The sequence below is a fragment of the Capsicum annuum genome, chromosome 12 (genome assembly GCF_002878395.1).
Source record: "Capsicum annuum cultivar UCD-10X-F1 chromosome 12, UCD10Xv1.1, whole genome shotgun sequence".
NCBI lineage: Eukaryota > Viridiplantae > Streptophyta > Magnoliopsida > Solanales > Solanaceae > Capsicum > Capsicum annuum.
In genome coordinates, this window is record NC_061122.1 from 163,055,949 (window position 1) to 163,069,404 (window position 13,456).

The window sequence follows — 13,456 nt, forward strand, 5'->3', positions numbered from 1 at the left end:
ATTCCTATCATTTACTTTTTTAATTTTCGTGTCAATAGAAAAGTGGACAAGTAAAGATAGACGGAGGGAGTACTTATTAAGTTTTAAACACAAAGAAATAATGTATTCCATCTGTTTCATATTTGTTGGTTTCTATAGACTTGACACACCCATTAAGAAATCAATAAATAGAGATGCACTTTACATATTTATCCTTGCATGCGTTTTAATGTGCAATAATCAATGTGATTAAATATTAAAATTTAATATATACTCCATTCCATGCATTATGTCTATAATATCGAGTATTTGTAATTGACAACAAAAACAACAACAAACCCACTATATTCCACATAGTGGGTCTGGAGAGGATAGAGTGTACGCAATTCATACCACTACCTCTAAAGAAGTAGAGAGATTGTTTTCGTATTTGTAATTGAAACTAGTACTAATCATTTAATTTTGATTTTGGAAATTGAGATCATTTATGCATTATTCAATAATTTTGAAAACTGTGGTTGTATCTAGTATTCCAATCAAGGGTAAAATAAACACACACACACACACACACACACATATATATATATACTATAAATATTTTTAAAAAGAAGGTTAAATAATACAAAATGGAGGAAGTATCAATTACATCTTTCATGCATTTTCCTAACTTATACCTCCTATGTCCATCTTACTTGTTTATCACTCCTTCCTCTATCTTTACTTGTCTACTTTTTTTTATTTTAGAATATCCAATAATACTTACACAATTTATAAAATCAATAAATAATTTATCCATTTCTACTCATTTTATGTTTATCATTAAATATGATTATTATCTAATATATTTCACAAAATATTAAATTTATTATACTCCAAGAATACAATAACAACGACATACCCAGTGTATTCCCACCTAGTGAGGTCTGGGGAGGATAGAGTGTACGCAGACCATACTACTACCTCAGGAGAAGTAGAGAGGTTGTTTCTGATAGACCCCCAGCTTAGGACTAATAACAGTTTAACAAACATAAAAAGTAAGTGTATATAAACTAGTATGGTACGCAAAACAAACTAACAGTATAATAAATACAAAAGATACGTGCATAATAGACTATTACGGGATGCAAAATAAACCAACACTATAAAACTACAACCACAACACTACGAACCAGAAACTTCAGCCGCAAAGGAGCGCTTCCCTACTACTACCGACGAGCTCCCACCCCCTAACCCTCTACCCTAATCCGCATCCTCTACATTTTCCTATCAAGGGTCATGTCCTCTATAAGTTGTAACTGCTCCATATCATGCCAAATCACCTCCCTTCAATATTTCTTCGGTCTACCTCTACCCCGCCTAAAACCATCCATGGCCAGAGTCTTACACTTTCGCACTGGAGCATCAGGGCCCCTCTTCATCACGTGCCCAAACCAACGTTGCCTCCCTTCTCGCATATTATCCTCCAAAGAGGCAACTCTTACCTTCTCCTAAATTATCTCATTCCTCACCTTATCTTTCCTGGTATGTCCATACATCCATCGCAACATCCGCATTTCCGTCACCTTCAACTTTTGGATGTGAGAGTTCTTAATTGGATAATACTTCGCTCCATACAACATAGCCGACCGGACTATCACTCTGTAGAACTTACCTTTAAGCTTCGGAGGCACCTTCTTATCATAGAGGACTCTTGAGGCGAGCCTCCACTTCAACCACCCTGCCCCAATACGATGCGTGACATCCTCATCAATCTTACCATTACCCTGAATTATAGACCCTAGATACTTGAAACTCTCCCTCTTCTAAATGGCATGAGAGTCCAGCTTCACAACCTCTTTATCCTCTTGTGATATATCGCTAAGCTTACACTCCAAGTACTCCATCTTAATTCTACTTAACCGAAAACCTTTAGATTCAAGCTTCTGTCTCCAAATCGCCAACTTATCATTAACTCCACCCCGAGTCTCGATAATCAGAACCACATCATCTGCAAATAACATACACCAAGACACCTCCATTTGAATATGTCACGTCAAAACATCCATCACCAAGGCAAATAAATGGGCTAAGAGTCGATCCCTGGTACAACCCTATTAAAATTGGGAAGTACTCTGAATTTTCACCTACCGTCCTCACACGAGTCTTCACACCACCATACATATACTGAATTGACTTAGTGTACGCCACGGGAACCCCTTTAGTCTCCAAGAACCTCCACAGAATCTCCCTGGAAACTCTGTCATATGTCTTCTCCAGATCAATAAACATCATGTGCAAGTCCTTTTTTCTCTCTCGAAACTGCTCCACTAATCTCCTCACAATGTGAATGGCCTCAGTGATCGAGTGACTTGGCATGAAACTGAACTGATTCTCAAAGATCGTCATGATCCTCCTCATCCTCAACTCTACCACCCTTTCCCAAACCTTCATAGTATGACTCAACAACATAATACCTCTATAGTTGTTGCAACTCTGAATGTCTCCCTTGTTCTTATACATATGAATCATTGTGCTCCACCTCCACCTTCAGGCATCTTAGTTGCCTTAAATATAATCTTAACAAACATTGTCAACCACTCCAAACCTGCCCCGCTAGTGCTCTTCGAAAAATCTACTGGAATCTTGTCTGGTCCCGTCGTCCTACCTCACCGCAACCTGCGATAGCTCCCTTGATCTCCTCAACCTTGATACGCCTACAATAACTATAATCGCGACCCTCCTCAGATATCTCCAAGTCTCAAAGCACAAAACCTTTGTCCCCCTCGTCGTTCAAAAGTTTATGAAAATAATTATTTCAATAGAAAAATGAACAAGTAAAGATCGATGAAGGGAGTATTATCTAACTATAGATGTTTAACAATACCTGTTCAGTTTAAAAACTCAATAGATAATTTATCCTTTTATTAACCATTTTACCTTTTCTATAAATAATGTTCATCACTTAATGTATTTCTCAATGCATTATATATATTATATTCAAAACGAGATATAATAAAGTTACATATATTATTTATTATTTCTTAACCTGAACCAAGTCAATCGTAAACAAGTATTATTGGACAAAAGAAATTATTATTACTCTCTTCGGTCATTTTTATTCGTCCACTTTTTTAATTTGAGATGTACAATAATACTTATTCAGTTTATAAAAATAATGAATAATTCACCTATTTTTACTCATTTTACTCTTGATATTAAATACACTATATCATTTATTGTATTTTTCAAAACAAAAAAGTAATTAAATTCAAAGGATGATATAATAAAATCACTCATTTATTATTATTTTTTAAAATATATGTCAAGTTAAAGATAGATAAATATTTATAAACGAAGAAATAATTATTTATAATCATTTTTAATGGATTTTTTAAATTTAAAATTTATCATATTTAAAAAATATATATAAAATAAAATTATCATTTTATTTCTTGCTACTCTCTGAAGGGGAGCCTTGGAGTAATTGGTAAAGTTATTGTCATGTGATCAGGAGGTTATGGGTTTAAACCTTGAAAACAGCCTCTGGTAAAAATATAAAGTAAGACTGCGTACGATACACCCTTATGGTAGGACTTTTCTCCAAACACCATACATAACGATAACTTTAGTGCACCGAATTGCCCTTTTTATTTCTTGCTACTCTCTAGTATGTCACAGGTTTTTTCAATGGCTTGGAAACTGTCCGCGCCTCATAGGAAAATATTCTTCACACGTGTAGGTCTCAACGTGGCAATTTTATCAATGATTTACCAATTCATTTTTTGAGAGGATATTTGCTTAATGGCTAAGAAATTCAATTATGGTCACCCACTTATCCCAAATAAAAATATTCCTTATTACCCAAAAAGTAATCAATCCAATGGCCATGCTTAACTCTTCTTTTTATTTAAAGTAGTTCGTCCCTTCTTGAAAGCTAGTTATAAAGAAAGCTGTAGAAGAAAAGAAAAATATGCTGTGAGTGATAGTTTCAAGGAAAAGCTAGTGAAGTAGGTAAGTGAAGAAAAAATGTATAGATTTAGCAACACAGTGATAGGTTTCTTGAATCTATTCACACTTTTAGCATCAATTCCAATCATAGGTGCTGGATTGTGGATGGCAAGGAGCAGTACAACATGCGAGAAATTCCTCCAAACACCACTGTTGTTCATAGGTTTCATAATCCTCATAGTTTCATTGGCAGGTTTCATAGGAGCTTGTTTCCATGTTGCATGGGCACTTTGGCTCTACCTGTTTGTCATGTTGTTCCTCATAGGGGCATTGATGGCGCTAACTGTGTTTGGTTTTGTGGTAACAAGCCCAGGTGGTGAAGTGGATGTGCCTGGCAAAGTGTATAAAGAGTATGATCTTCAGAACTACTCACCATTGTTGAGGAAGAGGATTAAGGATCCTCAGTATTGGGTCACTATTAGGGCTTGTATTTTGGGTTCCAAGACTTGTGCTACTGTTATTACTTGGACACCCTATGATTATCTTACCAAAGACTTGACTCCTATCCAGGTATATCTTTATATATATATATATATATTTAACTCAAAGACACTCCCCTTATTAGACGGTAAAATAGCGACCTGAATTTTTGTAGTTGGAAAAATGCGAATTTCTGATAGTGAAATTTCTGGTAGTGAAATCTTTTATGAGTTCAACTTATCTTTTAAAAAAAATAAAAATTAGAGGCACCCAAAATGTATATTCAAGTAATCCTCCGCGAAAAATAAAATTTATAATTTTCAAAATCAAATAAATTATCTACCTACATGATAGTGTAAATATTGGGTGACTATTAGTTAAGATTAGGGAAAAGGCATAAATACCCTTGAACCTGTCGTCAAAATTTACTTTACCACTTTAATTTTTGTAGGTAATTATTTATCTCCTTAATAATTTTCAGGTGAATTATATACCACATCGAAAATGTAATTCCACTCTCATAATGAAGAGTGTAACACACTCTACTCCTAAGTCAACAGCTCGTCGTTGCCACGCAAAAAACCAAATAAAAAAATAATATAAATTAAAGAAAAGTTATCTTTTTCACCCCACCCTCTCTCCCCAAGCTTCCTTCTTCACCCCACAACCCTACCAACTGATGCCACCTTCCCCCGCCAACCCACCCTATTTTCTCTCTTGTCCAGCCCCATCCCCCAACCCCTACAATCTGCAAAACTCTCCCGCCCCCTGCCCCTGTCATTCTTTCTTCTTTTAACTCTTTTCTTTTTCTTTATTTTAGATCCAAATCTTTGAAATTTGATTTTTGAAAAATTACAATTGTAATAGCAGAGAATTTCACTTTGAGGGTAAAAGGAATTAGAAATAAAAAATAGGGTTAAAATTGTTTACACCTCCAGACTTTACTGTAAAAATCTCCCCCTCTCCCTCGATCAACTTTAAATAATAATCATTCTCCCTCCTTTTTTCTATTTGATTTTTTAAAATACATATTTACTCTTATATTTATATCAATATTTGTATTTTTTTTTTATAAAAATATATTTTTAATCTATATAATATTTTTCTATAAAAGTTAAAAATTATTTTTAAGATAAAAAAATTGAAGTGAGAAATATTAATTGAGTATATAATTTAATGACAATCTATAATGAAATAAATAAGCAAAATAATAAACATTAATTTTATTAAAAATCAAAAATCTAATATATATTTATACGTGAAAATAATAGGTAATTATAATTTTATAAATATATTTCAATGTAGGTATATAAATTCTCAAGCCCACCTTTTAACATTATTAGTAAATTCTTTTATAATTAATTACAAAATCTAAAGGTACTATTTACATTCAAAATTTTTATATTTATATGTATTAGGTATGTATGTGAGTATGTAATTATGTATATAGATTCATATTTTGATTTTCTGTTATTCTTTAATGTCTATATAGATAAACGAGTTTTGGTTGTTAATATGAATTATTTTCTAAATAATAATTTAAAATTCATCAACAACAATCATTTGATTTATAATAAATATATATCTACAACAACATCATATCTAGTGAAATTTTGTAAGTGAGGCCTGAGGAGGGTAGGGGTACACAAACCTTACCACTATCTCGGAGAGGTAGATTCTTTCCGAAAGACCCTCGACTATTAATTATTTTTGTATACCAACATTGAAATATATTTATAAAATTATAATTATTTATGATTTTCACGTATAAATATATATTAGAATTTTGATTTTTAATAAAATTATTTTTTACTATTTTGCTCATTTATAATATTATAGTTTGTCATTAGATTATATACTCAATTAATATTTCTCACTTTTATTTTTTATCATAAAAATAATTTTTAAATTTTATAGAAAATATATTTTTATAAAAAAATTTTCTTTTTAAAAAGAGATACAAATGTTGATATAAATATAAGAGTAAAATAGGTATTTTAAAAAATCAAATAGGAAAAAGGAAGGAGAATGATTATTATTCAAAGTTGAGGGGGGTGTTTGATTTTTACAAAAAAGTTCGGGGGTGTAAACAATTTTAACCCATAAAAAATATGTTGAATTTTTTTGTCAAGTTCGCTTGTCACATTTTTTAGAATAATTTTGTTGGATTTGATTTTTATTTTTTTTTGAAATTTTCTTCTTCGATTCAATCTCAATACAAAATTTTCAGTATTTTTTTTGAGTATTTTTTAATTTGTTCATCAAAACAAGAATTCAATAAATTTAAAATTAGTTTAGTTATTGAGAAAAATTGATTGTGATTGAATAAATTAAATTTTCTTAAACTTCTTTTTATGAAAACTGAACTTACTATCGAAATTTACATGAAAAAATATTTTTGACGTACATTTTGTTGGAGCTGGTTGATGATGGTAGTGAAGAAAAATGGAGAAAAGAAGAGAGGGGTGATGGGTTATGAAAAGAGAGTGGTTGAAAATATAAAGATGGACCCACTTATTTATTTATTTTTACTTTTTTTAATTAAAATGCACTTTATTTTTTATTTTTTTCCACGTTCCCCTTAAGGGGTAATATAATTCATGCAATAGTTATTTAGGGGATAAATAATTATCGATAAAATTAATGTGCTAAAGTAAGTTTTAACAATACGCTCAGGGGAGAAATTATGCTTTTTCCCTTAAAATTATCAAGAACATGGATATGTGTTCTTTCTTTTTATTCTTTTTGAAAACGTATGCTCTTCCAAACAATTAGGTTTTACACCTACCCTTTTCCTTCACTTCCTCAAGGAGGAAAAAGAAAAAAGAAATAAGAATTACTCCCTTGAAATTTTGTAAAGAAACAGGAATAGGGTGGATGTATTTTCTTAAGGCAAATCGGTCTAATAAATTTTTGTACAGTTTACAGCTGTACTTGTTTGATTTTGTATTTTGAATCTTTTTACTCACTATTTTATCAGTTGAACACTTAAATTCAAACAAAATAGTTAAACTCAAACAAAAGAAGAATTTAAACCCCTCTTATCAAGTGTGTAGCTCATTCACCCTTAAATAGATGACATGTATGATTTACATTACATAAATTAATGCCATGTCATAATTATCTCTATTAATCAAAATATTAGATATAAAGCATAATAATAATTTTTTAATTTATTTTTAAAGTAAATTTCTATTTCTCTCACCTTCATCCACCTCCCACAACCCACAACCACGGTCACTATCACCTAGACCCCCTTATTCTCTTTTTCTTCTATTTAAATTTGTCTTCATATAAAAAAAAAGGCATATAGAAAATTAAAGTTTAGGGTTTAAGCTCTTTCTGAATTTACCAAAAACACACTTTTGCTGAAGGCTCTGTTTCATGACATATTACGATTGTATTCTTAGATGCTGCTACTTTATTAGTTTTTTTTAATTTTTTTCAATTAAGTTCTTGATTTTTCTTCAAAATTTTGAAAAATTAAACTATTTTTGAAGTGGGTATTGGTTAGTTGATGGTGTTAAGCATGTTTACATCCCCAAAAAAATTATTTTTTGCTATTGGGTTCTTGCTTTTGCTTCAAAACTTTTAAAAATTAAACTTTTTCTGAAGTGGGTATGTTAATTATCCCACATCGAAAAAGGGATGTGTAATTAGTCTCCTTATATGGAGTTGGACAATCTTTCCCTCATGAGCTAGCTTTTGATGTTGAGTTAGACCTAAGATCCATTCTTTATATGGTATCAGAGACAAACCCATCTCAAATCTTTGTTCACCGATGTTGGGCCCCCACATTATATTGTTCACACTCTAGTTAAGCGTGTGGGTGAGTGTTAAGTATCTAAATTGGAAAAGGGATAGGTAATTAGTCTCTTTATATGGACTTGAGCAATCCTCTCCTCATGAGCTAACTTTTGAGATTGAATTAGGCCTAAGATCCATTCTTTACATATAGAAACTTGAAGAGCAAGTATTGGAGAATTTGCTAAGTGATTTGTTTATTCTTTATATCATGATTTATACAAGATAGGATTAGCTACAGGACAAAAAAATTGAAACTTCCTACAGTCTACTTCGTACAATGTATGTACAATTGTTCTATTCTTATAACAAACTAACAACTACTTATATTCTATCCTAAATGTATATGCAAGAAAGCTACAAAATTATTATTCTCTTTGGGCCTCTGTATTTATTGTGGCTCAATGTTGAATGTCCCAGAGTTGAGGAAAAGAAAACTTTGGCCCAATATCACCAACAGTTTTTATGGATCAGTCAAACATATGCTTGAGTGTTCATAGTTGGAGTCTTGTGTCTCTTCATCCTCAATATTTGTAGCAGCAGTATCACCATTGTCAACACCCCCTTTAAGTTGAAGGTTGTAGAAGGAAGCCCCAACTTGGAAAGTACAGAGAAATAAGAAGGTCCCGATAATGGTTTGGTAAAAATGTCTGCCAGTTGAAAAAAAGAGGGCACAAAATTTAAGAAAATGATACCAGAAAAAAATTATTGACTAACAAAGTGGCAATCAAATTCCACATGTTTTGTGTGCTCGTGAAAGACTGGATTTTTAACTATATGAAGGGTGGATTTGTTGTCCGAGTGAATTAGTATAGGCAGCTCAGGTATGAGAGAAAGATCCCGAAGCAGACAATGAAGCCAAGTGAGCTCAGAGATCAATCTACGCATAGACCTATACTCTGCTTCAGCAGAGTAAAGGGAAATAAGACTTGCTTTTTAGATTTCCAAGAAATTAGAGATCCCCCTAGACTGATGAAAAATCCTTTGACTGAGAAATAAGAGTCAACACACGATGCCCAATCGACATCACAAAATGCAAGTAGAGAAAAAGAGAGAGACGACGACATGAGCAAACCTTGACCAGGTTTAAGGCTTAAATACCGAAGAACCCGCAGAGCAACACTATAGTAAGTTGTACAAGGAGAGTGCATAAACTAAGAGACATATTGAATGACAAAGAAAATATTTGACTGTGTGTGGGTGAGATAGTTCAGACAACCATTATTCTTTGATAAATGGTGCGGTTGAGTAAGAGATCCCCTGAATCAACACTTAATTCAAAAGAAGGGTCCAAAGGAGATGAAACCGGAGGCAAATAGTCACATTTGAATTTTGATAGGAGGTCAAGGGTGAACCTGCATTGGGAAATGATAAAACCTTGAGATTCTTGAAGGATTTCCATACCCAGGAAGTAATGTAAGGTACCCAAATCTTTAATTTTGAATTTTGTGTTAAGAAATAGCGTGAAACTGTGTAATTTTGCGTATCGTTCTCTGTGACAAGTTTGTCATCTACATACACATCTGGGATAAAGATCAGATTACCATTATATTTAAAAAATAGTGAGTAATCATTTAAGGAAGAAGTGTAGCCTTTGAGTTGTAGTGTTGCAGCCAATCTAGCATACCATTGCCTTGAGGCTTGCCTCAGTCCATATAATAACTTTCTTAGCCTGCAAACATGATTAGGACTGGTAGGGGACATGTTGGGGGAAATTTCATATAAACTTTTTCTTGCAAATCCCCATGCAAAAAAGCATTATTAACATCAAGCTGATTTAAATCCCAGTTTTTATTAAATTCCAATGCCAGAAAACATCTAATGATGGTCATTTTGACCACAGGAGAGTATGTTTCGCTAATTTCAATCCCTTTTCTTTGAATATCACCTCGAACCACTGGTCTAGCTTTCAATCTCTCAATTGAGCCATCTGACCTGTGCTTGACCTTTTAGACCTATTTACATGGCAATGCCTTCTTATCAACTAGTAATTCAATGACATCCCAAGAGTGGTTGGACCCAAGGGCCTCAAACTCAGCTTCCATATCTTTCTGCCAACCAGGGTGCATGATGGCTTGGTTAAAATTCTGGGGTTCAGAAATGCCAGAGAGGGAGTTTAAGAAATGCTGATTAAGGGTAGATAAAACAGTAAAAGAAAGAACAGTAGGATTAGAAGAAGTGGTAAAGAAGGCTAAGGTGACTGATTCTGATCTTTTGGTTAGGTCAGTAGGAACATGAGTAAAAGAGTTGGAACTAGAAAGTAGATTAGTTTGGGAAGAAGTGGGAGGAATAGGATCAAGAGGTTGTTGATCTGGAGTAGGTGAAGCTATATCAGGTTGTATGGAATATGGTGACATAGTAGTAGAGGGTAAGTCATCAGTTGGAGATGAAGGAGGTGTTGAGAAAATATATAGTGTGGAATGTGAGAGGAATGGAAACACATTTTCCTAGAATCTCACTTCCTTGGAAACAAACATATCCCTAGTTTTCAAGTCCAGTAATTTGTACCCTTTTTATCTGGTGGATAGCCTAGAAAAGCACAAAGGATAGCTCTGGGGGCAAATTTAGCTCTATTATGTGCAAGGGTAAAAGAAAAAAATAGGCAACCAAAGCTTTTAAGGTGATCATATGTAGGTGGCTTTCCAAAAAATAGCTCAAAGTGTTTTGTTATGACGAATAGATGAGGTAAATCTGTTAATTAGGAAGGTAGTAATAAGTAGACATTCCTTTCAATAGCATATGGAAAGATTAGACTGATTTAGTAGGGCTTTAGAAGTCTCTAGGAGGTGTCTATGCTTATTCTCATTAACTCCATTTTGTTGAGGGGAAGCAGTGCAAGAAGTCTGATTTATTATACCAGCAGTGGTAAAAAGATTCAGCAAGAAGAGAACCACCCCCAAGTTTTAAAGCATTATCATACTTTACAATTTTCACCTTAGCATTGTATTGTCTTTTAATTAAAGCTATGAAAGATTTTAAAACAAGGAAAACATTACTTTTAGTGGTTAAAAGATATGTCTAAGTCATTCTGCTAAAATCATCGACTATGGTGAGAAAGTATCTATAACCATCATGAGTGGGTAATTTGTAAGATTCCCAAGTGTCCAGGTGTATCAAATCAAACGGAACTGAAGTTTTAATAGAACTATGGGGAAATGGTAGCTTGGATTGCCTAGCCAAAGGGGACACATCACAAGAACAATTTTCATTGATTAAAGAAGAAATAAGGCTCAATTTTTTCAATGCATGAAAAGGTACATGTCTCAATCTATTGTGCCATAATGCCAAAATAGAAGGGCATTTTACAGGTCCAGAAGTAGTGTTAGAAACAGAGTTAGAAATACTAGAACTAGGATCTAATTGAGACTTGAAGAAAAATTGTGATTAAGAACTTATTGTGTGAAGGATGTAGACTTCTGTTCTTGCTTCACCAAGCACTAGAGGGATTTTTATTAAAAGGACCTACATAACACAACATGTGGGGGAAAATGTAAGATGACAAAGCAACTATTTGCAAAATTTTTGTACTGAGATAAGATTAATTTTGAATGAAAAAATGAGAAGTACATCATATAAAACAAGGTCAGGAGATAGACTAACAGATCTAATATGTGTGAACTTTACCCTGAAAGAGTTAGGTAAATTGACAAAAATTAGTGAAAATAAAGGAGTGAGAAAGGTGAAAAATGTAGGATCAAAGGACATATATTATGAAGCCCCAGAATCAATGATCCATTGTGAGAAATTAACATAAGTTGAATAAGCTATAGGGTTATAAAAGATATTACCATCACACTGGAGGACATTAGCATGAACAGTTGAATCTGAGATCCCTGTGTCACTAATTTGAATATTTTGAAGAAGCTTGACAAGCTAGGTAAATTGATCTTGAGAGATATAAAAAACCTGAGAAGGGTTATCTGAAATGAGGACAGATTCAGAGGTTATCACAATATTCCCTCTTAATGTCCAATGTGCCCCGAAACCTTTTGTGAATTTGAAATTTGCTGGGAATCCTATGATTCTGTAGCACTTTTCTAGTGTGTGTCCTGGCTTCTTGTAAAGGAAACACAACAAATTCTTTCTTTCCTTTGAGTCAACAGATTGGGTAGATTTAGGATAAGAGAACCTTGTGCCACGTTGATGACTGACCTGGTGAGTATCCAAGTATGAAGAGGGTTCTCCTGGAAAAGATAGATTCCTGTATGTTTCCCTCTGTTTGTCATTTTGAAGAATAAAAGAATAAGCAAGATTAACACTGGGAAACGGGTTCATGATAAGAATGTTGCTTCTCATAGGTACATACACATCATTCAACCCTATGAGGAATTGAATCAACCTCTCATCCTATTGAGATTTCAACATCTTCTTCTTTCCTGCACAAGTACACGTGCAGGTGCAGGTAACCTTGTTATACAAGGAGTCAATATCATCCCAAAGCATTTTGAACTTGGTGAAATAACCTGGAATACCTGAGGTCCCTTTATTTAAATCATTGATTTGTTTTTTCAGGTGATAGAGTTGAGCTCCTTTAGTTTGTCTGAATCTATCTTCAAGATCTGTCCATAATGCTTGAGCTGAACTGGAATACAATGCACTTCCATTAATGTTTTTGGACAAAGAGTTCAGTAGCCAAGAGGTTACCATATCATTACATCTAGTCTAAAGGTTGAAATCAGGAGAAAGAGATGAAGGAACCTGGGAAGATCCATCAATATAGCATAGCTTATTTTTATCAGAAAGAGCAATGCATATGGATCTCCTCCAAGCTCCATAACCAGTCCCATCAAAAGGAGTTTGAATGAGAAGCAACCCTGGAGAATCAAAAGGGTGCAAGAAGAAGGGGCTGCTCTGATTTAGAGCAGTGGAAACAGGAGCAACAGGTGGAGTTTGAGTGGTTAGCACGATAAGAGAAAAGGAAAAGAATTTGGACTCAAAAGATTAACCTCACTTTGATACCATGTAGAAACTTGAAGAGCAAGTATAGGAGAATTTTCTGAGTGATTTGTTTGTTTTTATGTCATGATTTATACAAGATAGAATTAGCTATAGGACCAAAAAAATAGAAACTGCCTACAGTGTATGCAGTTGTCTATTCTTGTAACAAACTAACAACAATAACAACAAACCCAGTGTATTCCCACCTAGTGAGGTCTGGGGGGGGTTAAGATGTACGCAGTCCATACCTCTACCTCTAAAGAAGTAGAAAGGCTGTTTCCGATAGACCCCCGGCTCAAGGCACGAGATACCCAGAACACATAGTAAA

At 33.6% G+C, this 13,456-nt stretch overlaps 1 protein-coding gene and 1 long non-coding RNA gene across 2 annotated transcripts in view; both read left to right on the forward strand.

Moving 5' to 3' along the window:
• Positions 1-3,749: 3,749 nt before the first annotated feature.
• The window catches only part of LOC107850373 (tetraspanin-6), a 32,598-nt gene continuing 22,891 nt past the window's right edge, over positions 3,750-13,456 (forward strand). Inside the window, exon 1 of the mRNA XM_016694856.2 lies at positions 3,750-4,476. Coding sequence (XP_016550342.1) covers positions 3,985-4,476 — 492 coding nt within the window. The 5' untranslated portion in view covers positions 3,750-3,984. The remainder of the gene's footprint in view (positions 4,477-13,456) is intronic.
• On the forward strand, positions 5,855-13,097 carry LOC124889400. The gene is made up of 2 exons (XR_007048357.1): positions 5,855-12,592; positions 12,703-13,097. It is a non-coding gene; the product is annotated as an uncharacterized LOC124889400 (long non-coding RNA).